Genomic DNA, 22,898 nt, shown 5'->3' with positions numbered 1-22,898 from the left:
AATAAAAATCACCCATAATCTTGTCACCTAGAGAAAACCAATGTCAACATTTTGGAGTTTCAGCCTTTCTAATGCATATTAAATCATTTTTTAAACAAAATAAAATATTACACACACTATTTTTTTAACCTTCCTTTTTCCCACTTAACATGAACTTCTTTTCTTGACCACCCAGCAGTCTATAAATGTGGTCTTATACTGGACATTAAAGTTTATCCAAGTTTTAGACATCATTGTTACTAAATCTTTGCACAAATCCATGATCATTTTCTTAGGATAAACTCCTAAAAGAATTGCTGTGTCAAAGATATGATCTTTTCAAAGCTCTTGATGCAAAATTTTATGTTGCTTTCCCAAAAGGTTGAATTCATATTCCCATCCTTGAAACACCATGTATCATCTTTTCTTTAGATCTTTGGTAACTTAAATGGAAAAAGTGGTTCCTCATATTACTTCCTTTTCTTTCATTGCTGGGGATATTGAACACTTCGCCTGTATCTGCCATCCCTTTGTATGTGTTGTGAATGCCATAGTCTTTCCTCATATTTCTTTTGATGTGTTCATTTTCTTATGGTTTGTGTGAACTCTTTACATACTAAAGTATTAATTCTGTATCATCTTGCAAATTTTTTTTTGCTTCAATTCATTTTAAAATGTTGACTTTGGTGTTTTGTGTTCACGTTTGTTGTCACATCAAAGCTTTAAATTTTTATCTAATCAAATCTATCAGTCTTTCTGGCTTGCTTTTTGTCTTTGACACCTTTCCTCACTCCACTTCTATAAAAATATTCACCATTTTTCTATCACTTTAATGGCTTTTTTTTTTTTTTCATTTTAATTTAAAGAATTGTATTGTATGCCATCAGAGAGCCATGAGCATGAATTAAGTAAGGGCTAGTTACCATCATTCCACTCTAAATTGCCCTCCTCCAAAATCAGACTCTCCTGGGATTCCAGGGAGGTGGCACAGCCAGCTTCAGGCAGGCTTTGTTCCCACCCCTCTCAGTTCCCACCCTGATCAGAGGCACTGCGGAGCTCGAGAGGGACAGAGGAAGCTGCCAAGGCTCAGAGGGTAGGTCTCGTCTTCACAGATGGATGCCTGCTTGGGATGTACTCTGGCCTCTGGAAAGAACACTGATCTTCTGAAGGTGTCTGGCCCAGGCACAGGGCTAAGGATGCTAGTGGAATGTTGGTTCCGATTGCCTTGTGCCCAGTCTATGGGCTTTGACCCACCTCCAGTGCATCCTAGGTGGCAGGTGGATGCCAGCCCCTCATACTCCTAATTGTTATCAGTGCATGTCAAAATTACCCACTCCTCATCTACCAGCACAGGAAAGAGAACTGGTGTCTGAAGCCCAACCAAGTCGATTTACCTTGTCATCAAATCTTAAAGCAGTAGAGCAGGAAAGGGCCTTACAGAGCACATTACTCCATCCCCTTGTTTGTTCGGATAAGGGTCTGAGCCTCCAGAGTCGGGTAACTGTCATTCAAGGCAGATCCAGACCTTCTGGTGGATATTTCAGTGCTCTTTTCATTCCTCATCCATTAACCAGCCCCTGCCGTGTGTCAAGCACTGTGGTGGGCTTTGGAAATTTTAGAAGTGTCTAAAATATATCTTCCTGCCCTCACTGTCGCACTCAAAGACACATGTATAACAGCTAATCATAGTATGAACTGTGGATGCATTAACAGAGGTATGCGTACAGTACTGGAGGAGTAGAAGAGAAGGGTGACTGATCCTGGAAGGAGAGGGCAGGAGAATCAGAGAACATTCTGGGAGACATAACATTCAAGCTTGAAGAAATTGGAGAGGTTTGCTCTAAGGGCAAGGCCACACATCACACGGGAGTACAGTGCGTGTGTGAAGACTGGAGCATGGTTTGGCGGGTGATGGGACGCAGGGAGCTTCCTCCACCCGCTGTGCTGTAGTCAGCTGGGTACTTGCTGTTCCCCACTCAGCCTCCGCGTCTTACTGCAGAGTGCTGATCACATCTCCTCCCCCCTTTCCTTGCGTTCACCCTCCAAGGGAATCGGGGCTCCTCCTTTAACCCTCGCACAGTACTACAGACTTACCTCTATTACAGCGACTTTCCCATCAAGTTCTGAGAAGAGAATAGGAAATGGATCTTTTAAAAAATATATGTTATAAAAGGCAAGACTGTGGAGACAATAAAAAGATCAAGTCTGCTAGAGATGGGGTGGACGGGAGCAGTGAATAAGCAGAGCACGGAGGATTTCAGGGCAGTGAGAATATTCTGCCCAATATGTGACGACAGAGACACGTTGCTATAGACTCGTCCAAATGCACAGACTGTACAAAACACCAAGAGTGAATCCTAAGGTAAACTATGGACTTCGGGTGATAACGGCATGTCAGTGTAGGTTCGTTCTTGGTGGTCAGTTCTGGTGAGTGATGTTGGTAGTGGGGGGCGTATGTATAGCAAATCTCTGTAGCTTCTTCTTAATTTTGTTGAGAACCTAAAACTGCTCTATTTTTTTTAAAGTCCCTTAAAATTAAAATAATTAAAATCTCTTAAAAATTATTAAAAATACGTGCTTGAGGTTGGGGAAGGAATTCAAATATTATAGAAAGATTTGTTGTTCAGTCGCTCAGTCCAGTGTGACTCTTTGCAACCCCGTGGCCTGCAGCATGCTAGGCTTTCCTGTCCTTCACTATCTCCCAGAGTTTGCTCAAACTCATATGCATTGAATCAATGATGCCAACCGTCTCATCCTCTGTCACACACTTCTCTTCCTGCCTTCAGTCTTTGCCAGCATCAGGGTCTTTTCCAGTGAGTCAGCTCTTCAGGTGGCCAAAGTATTGGAGTTTCAGCTTTAGCATCAGTACTTCCAATGAATATTCAGGACTGATTTCCTTTAGGATTGACTGGTTTGATCTCTTTGCTGTCCAAGGGACTCTCAAGAGTCTTCTCCAGTACCATAGTTCAAAAGCATCAGTTCTTTGGTGCTGAGCTTCCTTTATGGTCCAACTCTCACATCCATATACATGACTACTGGAAAAACCATAGCTTTGACTAGATAGACCTTTGTCAGCAAATGTGATATCTCTGCTTTTTAATATGCTCTCTAGGTTTGTCATAGCTTTTCTTTCTTCCAAGGAGCAAGTGTCCTTGATAGAAGTCAAAAAATAAAAAGAACAGTGTTTTTAGTTTCTAAGTATCCAGAATCTCATGAATGGTAAAGGGTTTATCACCTTGAAAGTGGTGGGAAACCATCACGAACTTTTAAGCAGGAGAGTGAAAGGGATTTGAAGAGGAAGGAGGTGGAGGCCAGATGGTTGGTTGGGAAATTCTTCAGGCAAGAGGTGTCTGCATTTGGGAGGTAACGATGGCAAAGAGAGGAGAGGATGGAGGTGGAATATACAGGACTCACACCAGCTGGCTGCCGAGATGAAAGGAAGGGAAGAAAAGATGATGACAAAGTTTCTGGTTTCTTCAAGGTCCTGCCCTGGCCATCCACCACAGATTCATATGAGATCAGGTCAATTTCTCAATTAAAGCTGAAAAAGCTGAAGTTAGCCAAGTCCCCATTTTAAAAAGAGCACATGGAAAAGATGAAACAGCAAGATACACATTAAGAAATCATTCCTTTCTGGAAATACAATAAAAATGATCAATATGTAGAATGGCAAAGATATTTTGCACAATATCTCTTAAAGAGCCTTCCTTCCTTCTCTGATTGAGGCATATGTGTGTGCATGGTAAGTTGCTTCAGTCATGTCCAACTCTTTGCAGCTCTATGGACTGTAGCCCAGCAGTCCCACCAGAATCCCATGGACAGAAGAGCCTGGCAGGCTACATGGGGTCGCAAAGAGTTGGACATGACTGAGTGACTAATACACTCTCAGAATTTACTATTTATTCTGATTAAACCACAGTCTTGGAGAAAATATGTCTTCAAATAACCATAGCACAGAGAGCTCACCCAGGTGCTCTCTGATGACCTAGACGGGTGGGCTGGTGGGGAGTAGGGTTTGGAGGGAAGTTCAAGAGGAAAGGGATATATATTTTTTTTTACGGCTGATTCACATTGTTGTACAGCAGAAATCAACACATTGTAAAGCAATTATCCTCCAGTTAAAAAAAAATTTTTTTAAAGGGGGGGAGTGTTTCTGTGGGACCATCAGTAGTCTACTATACCGTCAATATGCTAAATATACCAAAAGTAGATTTTGCACTTTAATTAATTTCTTTCTCTGTTTCTCGCCCCTTTCAGATAATTTCCAGGATCAAATGAAAAGGGAACTAGCCTACAGAGAAGAAATGGTGCAACAGTTACAAATTGTAAGATGCATTTCTACTTAAAAATGAATTCAAGGTGATGGGTTTGTTTTCAAAACCACCTGATACGTATGAAGCTGTTCCTGTTTTATGCCTTGAAATCCTTTGGTCCACTTACCCCTCCGCTGGTTTAGATGCTAATTGCCAAGAGATTTACTTAGATGCAGGGTAAACAGATGTGTCAGTATGTTTCCTCTAAATGTAACTACCTACCATGTGTTAATGGACAGATGTGTGCATCGTCTCTGAGAGTGAACCAGAGGTACCCGCATCGTCTTCCACGGTGCAAACCTCTGAGCACAGCGCCGGGCTGTGCCAGAGACCCAGGGAAGGGCCACTGTCTTTGTCTTCCCCCTCCTTCCACCACCGAGACCTGAGCCGGGCCCACTGCTGTCAATAGAACTTAGTGTAAACACAATTCATCAGTTAAATTCCCTTGAAGGATGATGAAAAGAAATGAATTATTTCCAAATGAAGGATGTTACTCACTCTATCCTAATCGTGTCTGAAAGTGGACATGGACTAAGCTCTATTGACACAGAAACAGGGAAACAGGGGAACATCTACTAATTAGTGGTGTGAGTTTTTTGTTTTTGTTTTTCTTTTTTGAGTTGTTTTTTCTTTTTCTGTTTTCCTCGCCCTTTATCCCCATGCAGACACAGCTGGTATTATTTATTAGTGCTTTGAAAGTCATCTCCCAAGCTTCCTCATTTTCATGAGTACAATGGGGAAATAATTTCTGCTCAGTTTTTGTAAGATATTTTTAATCATTTGGGTAAAGACATGACACTGATTCTTAATGTTATTCACAGCATGGTTGTTATAATTTGGGTTGTTTGGCGTTTCTGAGCTGGTCCCCGCTATCCTTCTGCCATGAAATGTTTGTCTACGCAGACTCGCCTGTCTTGTCTAGAGAGCCAGGCATCTAGCTCTCTGTCAAGATTATTTAAGAAAGATGGTTATTGATGTTTCCTTCCTGCATGGGAGAAAATCGTGCTTGCTTTAATGGAGATTGCCGAGAGTCATTTTGAAAGCATCCTTGTATTTCACGACGTTTTCCCCCATTCTGAGGGCTCTATTAAAAGTGCTGCTAACTCTAACCCTCCATCTGAGGTTTTCCTGGATCTCAAGTGCTGGTTAACGACTCTCAGTTCTGAAAACCACCTCAACTTAAGATCCTCTTAAATAGGATCTTTCTTCTTGTTTTGGTTTTGTTCGTGTTAGTTTTATTTGCACCTAAATTCATTGCGGAAGAGAAACATTTTCTTAATCAGTTGGCCACTAATCCCCCACAGGAGTTAAAAAAAGAAAAGTATCTACTGTTCTTAGCTTTTGATACCTAGATAATAAGAGCTGCTTATTACTTGCTGTGAATTTATGTATTGCTTAATTTGCCCAAAGAAAGAATATAAAGATAGAATCAGAGGTATGAGGATATAAAATTTTAAGACTTTACTTATTTTACATAGGATATGATTTTCAGACTCTTAAAACAAAAATTGCCATACATACAACCAAAAATGTGTGACTCCTGGGTAGTGATGAACATAGCAAAATGGGCATTAGGAAAGGAAACTAAATAATTATTTTAGTGCTAGTTATTAAGGTCAGTTATATAACTTTAGTGTCTTAATTTTCTTTGACATTTGGTTTCTTTAGTAAAAGAGGACGTGGCATTGCATCCATGTGATAAGCAGACAGTATTAATAAAGAGAAAAATATCTCATGTCTTTTGAGATATTTGGCATGTGGGATGGTACAAACTAGTATTACAAAATATAATTATTATATTGTATTGCAAAATATTCTATCATCATGTAGTCATTTATCTAGATAAGTGTTATTAATTCATATCCCTCTAGATAGTAAATTTTCCTGATTTCAAATTAAATTCTTTGGGAGGAGTTGGAACGTTTCCCCCCGACCCTTGTGCTGCTGCTAAGTCGCTTCAGTCGTGTCCAACTCTGTGCAACCCCATAGATGGCAGCCCACCAGGCTCCTCTGTCCCTGGGATTCTCCAGGCAAGAACACTGGAGGGGGTTGCTATTTCCTTCTCCAATGCATGAAAGTGAAAAGTGCGAGGGAAGTCGCTCAGTCATGTCCGACTCTTCGCAACCCCATGGGCTGCAGCCCATCAGGTTCCTCCATCCATGGGATTTTCTAGGCAAGAGTACTGGAGTGGGGTGCCATTGCCTTCTCCCCCGACCCTTGTAGGTACCATGTAATTCCTGAAATCCACAAAAGCACATCCACACTGCCAACATGAAAACTGGTGAAATAGGCATGATTTATTCCTACTGTTTCTTCCCCTCCTTTTGTGTCCCCTATCCTGAAATTTCTGGGTCTTCATGTTGCCTTCAACACCAAGCATGGTGTCTAATATCAAATAGCTATCAGTAGACATTGCTGAATTAATCACCATCCATGGATGCCCCTGACTCTGATAATCTTATGTAGCCATCCTCTTAATTCTTTTCCAGATTTTCCTGGCTTGGTCCTGATTTCCCCAAATATTTTTTTGTGCTGGGTAACTACTACCAAAACTACTAAAAGAAGCCTTACTAGTGAATTGTGCATGCGTGCTCAGTTGTGTTCGACTCTGGATGGTAGCCCGCCAGGCTGCTCTGTTCATGGAATTTTCCAGCAGAATACTGGAGCGGGTGGCCATTTCCTACTCAAAGAGATCTTCCCCACCCAGGGTTCAAACCTGCGTCTCTTGCATCTCCTGCATTGGTAGCGAATTCTTTACCACTGTACCACCTGGGAAGGCCCTCTAGTGAATTACCAGGAGCTTATGTATTTACTGCACTATCTTTGTGACTAACAGATATAAGCTTTAAGGTCTGCAAACTTGAGTTCAAGATTCATCCTATTCATTCATTCACTCATTCATTGTATCAGTTTCTAAACCAAAGGGACCCATTGAAAGGCCAACCTAGTATCTTAATAGGTATATGATAAGGCACAAGTGCTTAATAAGCATGAAATGCAGATGTAAATCATAAAATGCTATGCCAGTATGAAAAATCAATTTAATGGCGTGCTCTTTCCCAAAGTAGTACCTCTGTTAGTGGGACTATTGGCTAAAGGCACATTTGTGCAAGAAGGACTTGTGTTCACACTATACCGTCTGCTTTAGAATTGAGGCAGTGGACTCAAGATTTCTTGAAAGGAAACATCCCTTATTCAGCTTGTATTTGCTAGAGTACCTGGAGAAAAATGTCTTTAGAATTATATCTAAATCAAGTTGCTAGGTATCACAATTATTGACTTTCTCAGTATTTTTGGTTTAGTGCTCTAATTCATCACTAAATATGGATACATACTTTGTTCCTTGAGAACAGAACAATTCACCAAAATTTTTAATTCAATATGCTTAAATTATTCTATATTTAAAGTGTATAGAGCATATGTTACAGAATAGTCATTTACCTGCAGAATAGGCTTCTTTTCCTTTAAATGAGATGAAAACCTACTGTATCCTGTAGTCATAGAAAATTCAAATATATTAAAACCATCATATTTTGTAACAATTCCCATAGACCCACAATGCATTTATCCTATGCTGTTACACAGTGTTCTTATTCAAGATTATATTGAAAGCATCTTGGGTATCATTGCCATAGAAAGAAAACTTATGAATTTCTTTGGTGCCTACATTTTAGATTCTCTGCTGACTGTAACTTCTATACTGTTGCTTCCTTTACCAGTTTGTTAAATGCAAAGTTGTGGTGACTATAGATTCAAATGATTGATTCTCTTTGTACATTTATAAATGAATGTGCATTTATTTCAATGTGAGGTTTAAAGCATATGCAGTTTATTTAACATAACTGGGCCACAAGCTAATTTTTTTTTTTTTTTTTACAAATAGCTTAAAATTAGAGTTTTACAGTTCTTAACACAGTTTATATTATAGTCCTCCACCTCTGCCTTGGGTTTTCAAATGCTTAAAATGTTTTTGTTACCAAACTAGATTTATTCATACAAACAAATATGTTCCTCTCGGTATGAATCAAAAACGTTTTTAGAATTAGCAAGTTCATGAAGATGTTTATTACATTAAATATAATCAAGAGCAAAAGATTTCTCATTCACAAGTGAATTACGATTCTAGGGGAAAAGTATTCAATTTGTAAACCAAAACCATCATCCTTTAGGATTAAGAAGAAAGTGAAAAAACTATTACAATGTTATATGTAGTTTTTAAAAAAATTTAAAGAAGGAGATGAAGGTATTTTACTAAGTGTATGACATTGTTTTAAAGATTTTTACTAGTGTATGGTTGATTTACAATATTGTGTTAGTTTCAGCTGTACTGCAAAGTGAATCAGTTACACATATACATATATCCACTCTTTCTTAGATTCTTTTCCCATATAGGCCATTACAGAGTACTAAGTAGAGCTCCCTGTGCTGTACAATAGGAAAAAAGCATTTTTAGTTATCCTTATTAGGATCCTTATCCTTATTATCCTTATCCTTATTATCCTTATCCATTTTATATATAGTAGTGTGTATATATCAATCCCAATCTCCCAATTTATCCCTCCCCATTTTTAGCCCCTGGTAAGCATAAGTTTCTTTCTACATCTATAAGAGTATGTAACCTTTTGATTAAAGTTTTTCCAAGGATTAGGATATAATATAATTTACAACATGAGCTGAGATTACTATAATGTCTTGATAACTTTTTTTTTCCATTGCTAATTTGGCAACACTTTTTTTAAGCAAGTACATATGTGTAGAGGCTACTACCATTAGGTTTATTCAAGGCATATCATATTTGAAGCCGTAGTTATTGAAGACATTAGTCATAGTTCTTGAAGAACATTGTGAAGCTGCAACAGAAAACACACAATAAATGACTGGACTCAGATTCACATCCTTTGAACTTGCTGGAGCGCTACCAAGGGGCGCATAGATTAAGAAAAAAAAAAATGCTTTTAAAATGTGCTGGTCTTTAGGTGCCCTCTACTGTTTTTCCAGAACGCTGCAGTCACACACAGGCAAGGGGAACCGGTCTTAAAGTTCTTCATTCAAAGCCTCAATTAACATCATGTTAGTCCACTAGATTTAGTACTAATGTTTCGTTCACTGTGGACTTGTAAAAAAGCAGTTTACAACTCTCTGATGGTCTGAGCGCTGTGCTTCCTTGCAGGGAAAGGAGCAGTGACAGGTTTTTACCATTGCTGTAGAAGTGTTCCCTCTTCAGCAAGGACACAGCTCTTAGAGATATACGGTCTTTTCTTGGAGGTGCTCTGGGATTAACTAGGATGGGAACTTGCCCAGATTTGTACTCTCTGAACCTGGAAAGTTTTTTAAAATATGTTTTACATATTTTTAAAAGGTTGATCAAACACTTTATTTTTAGAAAATATCCCTGGGTCCCTAGAGGATTTTGATTTTGTGACTAAATGTGTAACACATCAGAGGAGTTTATCTAAGTCTGAACATCTGTGGAAGCTGCCTTAAGATTCTCCAAGAGATAGGCTTTGACTAAAGTGGGTCCTCTTCCAAGTATTGATCCATTGCCTTGCATTTTGACAATGCAGTCACTTGTTTCTAAGTTATATATCCTTTTTCACATCTTTCTCTTTTTGAGATGTAGATCCACTTTAATGTCTGAGCTCAGGCTAACTCTCTCTTGGCACAAACTAGGAAATTATCCTTTTTGGCAAAATCTCAATACTTTTGATACTCTAGAGCCAACTAGGTAATTTACAAGTTACATAATAATTTTCAGAGGTTTTTGTCCATGCCAATCTTGGTGATTTCCAAGCTGATCAAGATGAAAAGAAAGCTTTTATGAATTCTAATATATGGGGTTTACATGGCGTAGTTATCTTAAATGGAGTCTCTAAGGTCATGAGCTTCCCAAGTTAGGGAAGACAGAACCTGATACACCACCAATCATAAAAGTGCCCATTACTTGATGTATTGTAAGAAAAGGAAGCGCCTAACTATTATTCTAAGATGCCATCAATCATAGTACAGCCAATTTCAGAAATGTTAAAATGTGAGGGGGAAGAGAGTATCTTAGAATCAATGAAATGGGATAGTTTCCATGAGCAACTGGGCCGTGTGCTAATATATTCTTTATTTATCATTCATGATTTAGGACTTGGAATTAATAATTCTCAGCTCACAGTGTGAGATGAACAATTCTTCACACAGATCTAAATTTCAATCTGGAGATTTGAGGATCAAATGTGCTTATTTGGAAATGTCCTTTTTTTCCCTGAGTCCTCTTAAAGAATTTCCTTATCCGCTTCCCATCTTAATGAGATGCTGCATTGCTGTTTCTGAAAAAAAAAAGAGAAAGAGAAAGGCATTCTGACTTAGATGTTAAGGCAGTGCCCTTCAGGCAGTTTTGTTTAGGTTAGGGTGAGTAGTGTACTGGCTTTGATGAGATGGCTCATGGTGATATTAACTTATCTCGTGTAGTGCCTGGTACAGAAGATACTTACTAAATCTTTGTGGCATCTAATCTTGATGTTGAGAATGCTTTCTAAACGCAAGAGTGACCCAAATGCATGTTATTAGGTAATTCTCTATACCCCAAGGTTTACATCTTTGCCACTTGTTATCCTAAATAATAGAATTCCATTCAAGGCTCTGTGATAGCATTCATCTAAAGAGAGAGGTGATCCGTGGATTTGGGGCATATTGTTTCATACAACATAGTGGAAAATCAATGTTCAAGTATGTCTCTGTTAATAGCAGGTATAGCATAACACAGAGTGAAAAGACGAGGTACCTAGAGTAGGTCCCTGTGTAACTGTTCTTGTCATAGTTATCTAGCTGACCTTAGCTCTTGTCCTAAAATGTGAGGTTAGGACGCTGAACGTGTTATGGTCCTGTATGAAGCAACGTCGGTGCTGCTATTCTGCCCTTTATCGGATATGACTCTGTCGTATACATCCATGTTGTAGTTGTGTATCTAGACACCGAGACAGTTATTTTCGTTTTCTCTTTCTTTTTCATCAAAAAGACTGTTTGATTTGACAAACTGGTTATTATGGCCAACTGATGCAGTTAATTTAGTCACTAGCATCACTGTAGATTTGTAGCTCCTTCCCGTTAATAAAGGTTCATATTTATGCACCGGTAGCTCAGGAGAACAAAACATAAATATACTGGGAATGTGAGGAATGTCTCAAACAAGACACAAAATATTGCTTAATTGAGTGGCTATAATTTTATTTCCTTCGCTGCTTTTACCTCATATCAGCCATAGTTCATATTACATTCTAGAGGGCTGAGTGTTTCTTTAAATGTAAAATAGACTTATATCACTAGAATTCTGAATTTAATCTTGTAATAATGAAGGTAAGTAACATAACTGGATTTAATGGAGAGGCAAATCTAAATAATATTATACATGTAGTCCAGTTTCAGTTGTTTGAATTTTCTAGCATATCAAGTGAGATGGACTTTCATTCAAAGCCCCGGTATTGAAAAGTATTTTTCAAGTTTCAGGTAGAATTCTCAAGGGTCATATTTCAGTGCAATTATTTCTGATGCTTCTTAGTAGTTACTGGGAAATTACCCAGAGTAATAGTTTTCATTTAGTTAGTTAATCTTATTTGTGATTTATAATGAGATATTTGATCGCTGTAGTTAAATGAAAAGTTACATTGAACTAGCTTGTAATCACATTCTTGTTTGTGACCTTGGACGTAAGAATACCATATTATTAAATGCAAGTTTTTTTTTTTAATTTCTTAAGTCAAATGTCACATAGGAACCTCAGAGACTAGCTGTAGCAACAGTCTAGTGTGATCATCTGTTCTGTCCTCAAATGCTTTCTAATGGGCCTTAGGAATGCTGTATCCCAGAAGCGCCACACTGCTGGGGAGGATGGAGACCTTTTCTCCTCAGGGCAGATCCACTGACATTCAAATCGCTAGGCACAATGAAGGGTAAGGGTCTCCATTACACATCTGTCTCCAAGTTTAGCTCACCTGGAGAGTTTTGCTTGTTTTTATCTTACAGATTCCCTATGCAGCGAGCTTGATCAGGAAAGAAAAGCTTGGTGCCCATCTCAGCAAAAGCTAAAAGGTGAGCTCACCAGAGAAAACTCTCTGAGTTGCTTGCTTGTGTTCCTCACTGATGTACTTGATGGTAGCCCCCTGGCACCGGGGGCTGGGTGGTGCTGCATCCTGTGTTTAAGCTGATACACTGCTGAACTTCATTCTGGGCCTGGGACTTCCTTAATAAAAAGCTAAGTGCATCTTACAAATTCTGCAGAAATTTTCTAAAGCTAAGGAAATTCTCAAGTCAGTCTTGCACATGTGATCTTCATTCTGTTTTGAGGTTTTCTGCTCCTTCTGGTTCCTCCTAACACCCCGATTCCCGGTATGCTGAAGGAAATCAGAATGTCTAAAGCCGTGCTTATTATGTTTCTTCTTCTTTGCTCAAATTCTTGCTGAAATCCAGCTTTCAGTGAGTTACTGGCAGATGGTGCTGTGAATAACCGCAGGCGACATAGACCTTCGAGAACTTCTTCTGCACGTTTAGCCATTCATTCTTTTATAAAACAGTCCTTGTTTCTCTACAGATGAAGCCGGATCCAATGTCACATATCTGGCAACAATTTAAAAGACAAGAATTCTGGACACCTAGGGGAAAGAAGACAGTTAAAGTTCAATGACCGTATTCAGTTCAGTTCAGTTCAATCGCTCAGTCGTGTCCGACTCTTTGTGACCCCATGAACTGCAGCACGCCAGGCCTCCCTGTCCATCACCAACTCCCGGAGTTTACCCAAACTCATGTCCATTGAGTCGGTGAAGCCATCCAACCATCTCATCCTCTGTCGTCCCCTTCTCCCCATGCCCTCAATCTTTCCCAGCATCAGGGTCTTTTCCAATGAGTCAGATCTTCGCATCAGGTGGCCAAAGTATTGGAGTTTCAGCTTCAACATCAGTCCTTGCTATGAACACGCAGGACTAATCTCCTTTAGGGTGGACTTGTTGAATCTCCTTGCAGTCCAAGGGACTCTCAAGAGTCTTCTCCAACACCACAGTTCAAAATACTCAGAATATACCTAAACATTTCAAAAACAACTTTTTATGATATAGAAGAAGATATATATAATTATTAGAACTGAAAGAATGCAAAGCTAGGACACTGTTGTTTTTGTAGAAATACGTTAAAATGACCTAGCAGCTAGAACAGCTAAATCAGTGAAAAACTCAGATGTCAGAAGTGGTGTTTGTGCGTGCTCGTGGCCAACTAGGATTGTGGTCATTTATCAATTTTATTCATTCCCATCTGAATGATTCTACCCACTCCTTCCCTCTGGAACCTATTTTCAATTCAATAGAATTTATTGGCAAAAAAGAAAAATAATTCTATACAATGCAGGTTCGTGGTTCCTTTTCTTTCCTTCATGTTTCTCTTCTGCCTATCACAAGCTTCCTCTACTATGCACGCATGACAGTTCTACTTCTTGCCATCATCTTTATTAGTGATGCATGCATGCATGCTAAGAGGCTTCAGTCAGGTCTGACTGTTTGTGACCTTGTGGACTGTAGCACACCAGGCTGTTCTGTCCAGGGGATTCTCCAGGCAGAAATACTGGAGTGGGTTGCCATGCCCTCCTCCAGGGGATCTTCCCGACCCAGGAATCGAACCCACGTCTCTTACATCTCCTGCATTGGCAGGTGGGTTCTTTACCACTAGCACTGTCTGGGAAGCCCCTTATTAGTGATAATCTTCAGTATGTGTCTTAAACAATTGTACGTATGTCACATTTCATTAGGAGCTCAAAATTCTTTCCAAGACAATCTCTCATTCATATGCTTTCCCTTAATTTTATGCACAGGGACTCGAGATACGGTGAAGAAAGATATGATGTTTTATGTCTCTGTTGCAAAACCAGGAAGAGATTCTAGGCTTCCTGACTTTAAGTGCAGTATCCCATGGATGGAGGAGCCTGGTAGGCTGCAGTCCATGGGGTCGCTAAAAGTTGGACACGACTGAGCGACTTCACTTTCACTTTTCACTTTCCTGCATTGGAGAAGGAAATGGCAATCCACTCCAGTGTTCTTGCCTGGAGAATCCCAGGGACGGGGGAGCCTGGTGGGCTGCCATCTATGGGGTCGCACAGAGTTGGACACGACTGAAGTGACTTAGCAGCAGTAGCAACTTAGTCCTTATACAGTGACTTCTGTGAGCAGATGTTTAGCAACAGAGTTGCTTGGATAATAAGTCATTCTGTTTTGAGACACTCAGATATTGTCATTCTGTTTCCGTCTCCGTGAAGTCATACACTTACACAAATGCACCTGTGAGTTTGGCTTCATTCTGTACATTCAGGTATTTGTCTTAAGTCTGAAGTTGATTTGAGTGCTTTCTTTCTCACTTTTATAGACCAGGTTTGTCCCAGCAGTGTGAAATAAATAATTTTAGGACATTAAGTCTAATAAATCTTAATGCAGGGTATCAAGGTAATCAGAGCAAGAATCATCCAAAGGAATACTGATAAGCCCATATATATAAAAGCTTGAAAATATCAAACTACTTTTCTTTCAAATCAAAGAGTAAATACTGGAATGTGCTTTTAAAGTAACCTTTTCACTGAAGTATAGCACAGTCACCAAAGGCTACAAATCACCGAGTTCTACAAGTCGTGAAGTCAAGAACTCAAAGCTCAGTGAACTCGCTTGGGTTCTAACACCTTGTGCCTCTTTCCAGTCACTCCCCTGACCCCAGAAGACTGGGTTTGCTTGTTTTTGAACTTTAGCAAAGGACATTATAGGGAACATTCTCTTGTATCAGGCTTTTTTCACTCCACCTTTGTGATACATCCATTAGACTGTAGTTTGATTTATACTTAGGGACTTCAATAAACTCTTTTTACCCGTCCACTTCCCCAATTCATCTTCTCTACTTGTCGCACATGAGCTGCTCTCCACCTACAAAATGAAGACCTACCACCCAGAAACCACGCCTTTGATGGTGGCATAGTGTACAGCGAGGTGGGAAAAAAAAAGATTGATTTGTGTTTAGTAAGTAATGCTTCCTCCATGCTGGTTTTGTTTCCATCCTTGCAGACAACAGGGATTTCTCTAAGTAGACCCTGGTGCTTTCAGAAGATTAGTGGTTACTTAAATGCTGAGCTAAATCAGCCAAGCAGAGAATCACAACCATATTGTTAGAGGCAGTATTTGATTCTCAACATGCCAAGCCTGCAAGGAATTACCCCAGGAGAGATGACAAAATAAAAATCATTACACCAAGGGAGAGAGACAAATTCTGTCTTGCTGAGTGACCACAGGTTTCCAAATTAGGGACTGATGCATTAATGTCTTACGCAAGAGTGACCTTAAGGTAGTGTGCTGTGTTCTTGCCACCCAGTGGATTCCAGTGTGACTATTAGGAGGAGGAAGCTTTTCAAAACCACAGGCAGTCCACTTAATAAGCTGAGCAAGTACTGCCACATATCAGTGCCCTACAAATCTTGTTTGTCCTGCATTAGGACACCAGAGATTCCATGTCAAATTAAAATAAAAGTCCACCCATACCAAGGGACTAACTATGCAGTTCCATTAGAAGAGCCAAATTGTGTTTTTAACAAGACCAACCTCAAAATTTAGGTGTATACACTGAATAACCCTTAATTTTCCCTTGATAACTCCTTACAGATCCATTATCCACGGATTCATCGAAACCTTTCTTCAACCTAGGCATAGCTCCCTTTGGGGCAATGAATTCTATTTGTTTAGCTGCCAGCTGTGTAAACTGTAGGTTATTTATTTTCAACTACCTCCTAAAACAAGCCCTTGTTGGTTAGACATTGTACTGTTCTGTGCATTCGCTTTATCATGAGCTCACAAGTACAATGGAAGTGATTTGAAAAATATTGCAACATGTTGTGCAAATTATCCTTTCATCTGGAACTGTTTTTAACACCGGAATTATTCCTGATGGTCTTTCTTACCTTCAGTCATTAATGCGCCCCAGTTCCTACACAGATGTTACAGTGTAATGTGTGTGAAATCTACACCACAAATAAAAATGTCATGATGTTAACACCAATTCAATATTACTTTACATTCTTTTTTCCCAAACTCCGTTTAACATTATACAAATGTCATCCCTGTGACTCAGTGAAACACTTGTGTCTTTCACAGAGAACAGGATCATTTTTTACAAGAAAAAAGTGAATCATAGGTATGGCTCATTCATAGTCATACAGAAACTTGCTGAACAAGCTGGAAATAATAATAACTGGCATTCACTGAGCACTAACCATGCCAGATACTTGGTCAAATTCTCTGCCACATTCTCTCTTTTGATCTTTACAACTCTTTATGGTTGATCCTATTACTGTCTCCATTTCATACATGAGATCACAGAGGTTCAGTGAGGTCACTTAGCTAGAAAGTGACAAAGCCAGGATTCAATACAGGTCTGTTTAACACTAAGCCCCTTCTCTGTCTTTCCAGGATCATTGGGCTGGTTTTGAAAGAGTCTGGCTTCTAAATCTGACACTACTACCCTATGTCATCTTAAGGAATTTCATTTACTATCTTTGAGGCTCCTTCTTATCTATGAAATGTGGATGGCCAAACCTGATCAAAACCTCCATCAGTTGTAAATGTTGACTGTCCCTCTTGAATGCCAGTCTTCTGCCAAATTCTCTCTTTCCCACAAACGAGCTGTTTTTATTAAAGTCTGTTCAAAACCCTAGATAATACCCAAGGGTATAACCCACCTACTTTTGGCCTTCTTTCTGCATTTTTCTTCATCACTGATTGCCTCTTTACATCCTTCTAGAGAGTTTGAAAATATGATTTTTTTCCCTATGCTAACAACATCTAGCTCTTTAGTAAACTCCTATCATTTTTACTGCACTTCTGGGATAACTGCTATTAAAAAATGGCAAGAAAAAGGCCTTAAAAGGGTTTGGAGAAATTGTAATTGAACACTTTGTGTTTTCCTTTTGTAACAATCAAAAATAAAGGGTTAGGGCTGGGTAGCATGTCTATTTCTCTCCTTTGATGTCAAACAAGAGTCTCCATTGAGAATGAGAGTGTGCTACCATATTTCTCTGTGTGTATGTGTGTGTGTGTGTGTGTGTGTGCACACGTGCGTGCTCAGTAGCTCGGTTGTGACTAAGTGCTTTATGTCAACTATTTTATCTTCACACCAACCTATTGAGAGAAGTACTGCTACTCTCTTCATTCTACAGCTGAGCATACTGAAATGCAGAGATGAGTCGGTTGTGTGGCCTCACTGCTAACAAGCGGCAGGATCTGACCCAGGTTGCCCACACTTCATCCACTCTTCTCTGACTTGTAACCTGAAATCATGACTTAATTCACATCTTACATTATCAGTTATAAATACACGGTTAATAAACCGATCCAGTGGTCCCATTGATGTTGAATGGCAAAACCTCCAGTCACACCTCTAGAGCTGCCCTAACACCCAGAAGAAGAAAAACAGATACTACTTGGACCATCCAGCCAAAGCCAGCAGGGCACCAGTGCCTGTAACTCTGTCTGCCCCTTTACCACAGGCTGCCTGTCTTAATGTTTGCTCACAACAAATCGGAGTCTCTGGAACCCAACAAAATGACCTTACTGTGAAGTAAGGGTAGCAAAATGACAGGCTCTGATGTAATAGTTCTAGTTCGGCTCAGTGTCAGCAGAGATGTATAATCTAAGGTAGCAGGCAAACACGTGGGGAAAGGATGATGCTTTCATGGTCACTTGTTTAAACATTTTTATCTAAACTGTACTAAAGATGTCTGCTTTTAAGGATATACTGGATATTACTTTAAATGTTTTAAAATTATCTGATTGTATCATACTGAGGTTGTCATTCTGTGCTTTTTGTCTTATCCCAGGCGCACAGAACCACTTCCTCTTGTGCTCTTGTAAGATACAGCCTGCCCCTGAGCACTTGGGACCCGCACAGAGACTGCAAATGGAAAGGGCTTGGGAATGAGATAGAAAGTCAGGTTCGGGAGAACCCAAGGACAAGTGACCTCAAAGCAGCGTGGACAACCATGTAAAATAGACCGTAGCAGCCGTTCACTCGCGGGGGGAGGGGGGAGCCAACCAGAGCAGTCAATGCTTGTCGCATCTTTTGGTGGAACCAAAGTTCGAGTCTGTGTTTTTAAAGGCCAACCGAACCCAGAGCGTGGGAGTGCTGTTAGCCAACTGGGGTGGGAAACCCATGGACAGTCCCGGGGGATCTCAGGGCTGCACAATTGGAGAGAGCAGCTCTACAAGACTGCCTTTTGCATCTGAAGAAGTGATTCTTGGAGAAAAGACAACACGAGACCTGTCCTAGGAGCGGGGATCATGTTTCAGCAGCTAGGATGGTATCGGCTGTATGAACCTGCTTTTCCTAGCAAACTGGACAGACTTGTGTGTGGCCCCTTCCTCTCTGGTACTTTGCCTGCTGTATGAATGAAGATTGTATTCCTCTGGAAATATTTTACAGTCTAATATTGAGTGTAATTAAGAATATAATCATGTTATCAAAAATGGTATTTAACTCTGTTGTAGTTTCTTTAACATTCATGTGGATAAAAAGTCTATAATAAAAAAACTATGAAGTAAAAGTTGTGTTCATGTAATTATAAACATCTGCTTAGGGGCAACACTAATACTTTTTAGAGTTATTTTGGCTTAAAATGTTTGAGTACATTATTTTTGGAAATGGAATTCCTTCAGAAATGGTTATTAAAGTCTAAGTTTGCCTTTGGCCATTGTCAGCAGCTGGAGTCCTCCCCATCATGATGGTATCTTTGTATGGATAAGGAAAGGTTATAAATTTTGACTATGTCTTCCAACAGTATTGGTGAGGGAGTCGGTAGTGTGCCTTTCTCCTTACTGTGATGTTGAATCAAAGTCCATGAGATAATTTTATGCCAAAAATTCTGCCTCTCAGATGAAAGAGATAGGCCAAAATGGTGACCCCCTGGAGCCAGGATTTCTAAATTCTGAGTTGAATGGAAGTCTAGTGGATGTGAGAGTGGATGCTCTCCTGCCCTGGAATTGCTAAAGACCATCCTAACTGAAGAGGCATCTCACCAATGGCATCCCTTGACAGACTTCAGATGAAGTTTAAAACGCATTGCCATGATATTTAATACTTATCCCCCACCGTCTTCATTATCATGAACTATCAACACAAGCTTCACAATTAGCCCACCTTTGAGATAAATTTTCTTATCCTTATCTGCTGCATTAAGAAACCAAAGGAGGGAAACTCATTAGTGATTTTCTTCCCAGCCCATGAAGGACGGGAAGCTGGATCAGAGAAGGGATATAAACAAAGTCCTGGGGTCTGAGGACAGGTCCCCAATGACACTAGCAAAAAACAACATGAAGATGCTGCATCTGACCGCCAAGAGGAGGTTGTTCTTCCAGGAGCCTGGGCATGGGGCTCACACAGCCTTTCGGACATGACACACATTTCTGAAACTGGCACCCATGCTTGGCACGAGGAGAGAAGTTGGTCAGTAAAGCTGATGGAGAATTGTCTCCTACAGAGGCTCTAGATTACACTTAGGGATGGAAGCCTAGCATCCTTAGCTTTGTACTCTAAGCCAATAACACCGGAGGTGACAGAAAATTACCAGGAAAGGCACAGACCTGTCTTCATGACCAGCCACCAGGGGACAGCAGAGGTCATCTTCTGCAGAAACTAAGGGACCAGATAACTTTTCAGAGTAAGAGCAGAAGCTCCAGAGGAGCAATAACTAAAGACTTGCAGATGAATTTAAAGTCTTTTTCTTAAGCAGCCATGTAAACAAGGTGGGCCACAGTATATAGGGTCTCAAAGAGTCGGATACAACTGAAGTGACTTAGCACGCACGCAAGCAAGACTAAAATGTCATTTTTTTCTTTCCAGTTGCAGCTTTATTTGTCTCAGAGTTATTAGTGCTAAAATACCAGCAAATGATCTTGCAGCAAAAGAAAAATTAGAACCAGATAAATTAAAATATGTCTGAGAGCCTAGACAAGTTATTCATGGCATAGCCCTGAATTGAGTTAATGGTCAAGCTCAGAGTGGGAGACCATTGACCTCTGCTGCTAGAATGCTGAAACTACATTAGTGCCTTGTGGATCTCCAGCTAAATTCCAGGTTCCATGGAAGCCCAGCTCTGCGGCTTTCCTTGAGTGCTGGAGACTCCTGTTCCTTTTTCTCGTGGCCTCAGAGTCCCCCCATCTTTCAAGGTTTTTTGTTTTCTTTTCAATCAGACTGAGTCTTTTCCTCACAAACACTGGTGCTTATCAGTCCTCCATGCAACTCTGAAGTTACGCACGAAAATCTTCAGAAGGAAATCCAGCATATAATATGGAAACATCAATAACCCATTTATTTTCTCGTTGAGCAGAGTAAATGCCTCCTCTCTGTTCTAGCGCCGTATCCTAGCAATGCTTGATGCTTCTAAGTTGGAACAAAAAGAATTTGTCCCTAAAACTTGATGTGATTGTGTTATCTGAGCTGCCTTGTGGAAACAGACAGAACATCCATCTAGAATACCACATGGAGCTAAAAATAAAGCTACCCTCCAGAAGGACAAATAAAATCCTTGGCTCCATGAAATGACAGCCAAAAGACACTGTATTCTTTATTTCAACTATTTTATCATTCCAAGGTTAGCCCACATATTAGCAAATGTAGAATATGAGCATTGCAAATGAAAGTTCTGTTTTAATTCCAAATGAAATTATAAGATCAGAAAAGGCAATAGCAAATCAAAGCAGAAGTCCCAGCCCATTCTATTGGGATAGACCAGACAGTTCAGACTGATGCTTTTGATCCTCAGAATGCCTGAGAATTGCTCACCTATTTGCCACAGGCAAGGAGAATGGGACATCATATCCCAATTTCCTTAAATTGTGCAAGAAGTATAGCCTCAGCTCTTTGGAAAATAGACAAGAATTCTCTCCTAGCTACAGGGGATATAAATGAGAAGAGAGGAACACTTTCATTTATGGGTAAGAGTTTAAAGCAGCCTTGGTCAGCAGTGAGGAAGGTCAGAGAAGAGGAAAACCATAGCCATTCTAAGGACAGGTAACCATGTCATTCATTGGGGTAAAAGTGAAAGTGTTAGTTGCTCAGTCATGTCCGACTTTTTGCGATCCCATGGATTGCAGCCTGCCAGCCTCCTCTGTTCATGGAATTCCCCAGACAAGAATACTGGAGTAGGTAGCCATGCTCTTCTCCAGGGGATCTTCCCCACCCAGGAATCAAACCTGGGTCTCCCGCACTGCAGGTACTTCCAGCCAATTTCAGGCCGGATGAAGAGAGCTCCTTTGTCTCGCTCTACAAGTTGAGTGCACAAAGCTCAAGTGTGACCATCTTACAAGATTCCCCATACACAACTATGTCACAGTTTGCAATTATATACTCTTTCTGGGGAGGTACACACCGTAAACTATATAAGGGCAGGGAAGGTTTGTTTCAGCTCGCTACCATCTCCCTAGTGCTGAGAATAGTCTATGGCGTGCAGTAGCTATACCAAACATTCTTTGCTGAACAAGTTGAGTGAATCTCATTTGTTTTCTTTGGGCCACTCATAAGAGCCGCTCATTTCACTGTTACTACTTTAAACTCAAAGAATTTTGACATTTCATTTGGTTTCAGATGCCTCTATGTGGCAAATTGCTGGTTGCTCTCCAACAGACTACTCTCAGACAGCAATACACCTTGATAAAATACTGCCTTTCCCAGCTTACATGCTGTCAGATGTGGCCAAGATGGTGGAGGTAGAAATATGTGGAACTTTCAAGAGGGTCCCCTCAAAAGAGTTTGATTAGTTAGGCAGTGTCTCTCTTTCCTGATGTATGTAATGTGGAGGAAGCCTCGGAAGTCTTCTTGGGCCATGAAAGTGATTTTTGAGACAGAAGGTATATGCTAGTGTGGCACAGAAGGATAATAGAAGCCTGGGTCCCTGACAGCTACTGAGCCCCCATTCCAACTCTGGAGTGTCCACTTCCAAGCTTCTTTTGTATTGGAGAGAAATGAGGTTTTATCTTGTTTAACCACTGCTATTTTAGATGTTCTGTTAACTCTAACTGATTACAAAACCCTTTTCTCTATTTGGGAGCTCTGATCAGCCAATAGTAACACAACTTCCTGTTTGTGTGACAACTTTCCAATATGTATTTATTCTGGTTACATCATTTTACCTTCTCATTAGCCCATTGATTTAGCTAAAGGAAGTCACAGGGTTTTTGAAGTCTATTTAGTTGCTGAGTAAAGTCTCAAATCCAGTTCTTATGACCATGGACAGCTTTTCCTACTCAATCTCTTGGCTCCATCATCACAGCTGAGCAGGATTACAACCTGTCTGGTATCCCTGACTGCAATATAGACTGGTAAAGATGAGGGGGCCCTGATGCTGGGAAAGACTGAAGACAAAAGGAGAAGGGGCAGCAGAGGGTGAGATGGTTGGATAGCATCACTGACTCAATGGACATGAATATGAGCAAACTCAAATTGATAGTGAAGGACAGAGGAGCCTGGTGTGTTGCAGTCCATGGGATCAAGAGTCAGACATGACTTAGCGACTGAACAATAACAAAGATGGGGGCAGGGGCTGGACCTGAACTTGATCTG

The 22,898-nt window shown here is 40.3% G+C and overlaps 1 protein-coding gene across 1 annotated transcript in view; it reads left to right on the top strand.

Moving 5' to 3' along the window:
- The window catches only part of SKOR2 (SKI family transcriptional corepressor 2), a 41,542-nt gene extending 22,691 nt beyond the window's left edge, over positions 1–18,851 (top strand). The window contains exons 6-8 of the mRNA XM_024984563.2: positions 4,237–4,304; positions 12,300–12,365; positions 18,163–18,851. Of these exons, the coding sequence (XP_024840331.1) occupies positions 4,237–4,304; positions 12,300–12,362 (131 nt within the window). The 3' untranslated portion in view covers positions 12,363–12,365; positions 18,163–18,851. The remainder of the gene's footprint in view (positions 1–4,236; positions 4,305–12,299; positions 12,366–18,162) is intronic.
- The last annotated feature ends 4,047 nt before the right edge of the window (positions 18,852–22,898 follow it).

This window comes from Bos taurus, chromosome 24 (assembly GCF_002263795.3).
Source record: "Bos taurus isolate L1 Dominette 01449 registration number 42190680 breed Hereford chromosome 24, ARS-UCD2.0, whole genome shotgun sequence".
Lineage (NCBI taxonomy): Eukaryota > Metazoa > Chordata > Mammalia > Artiodactyla > Bovidae > Bos > Bos taurus.
This window is presented reverse-complemented; position numbering and strand designations above follow the sequence as displayed.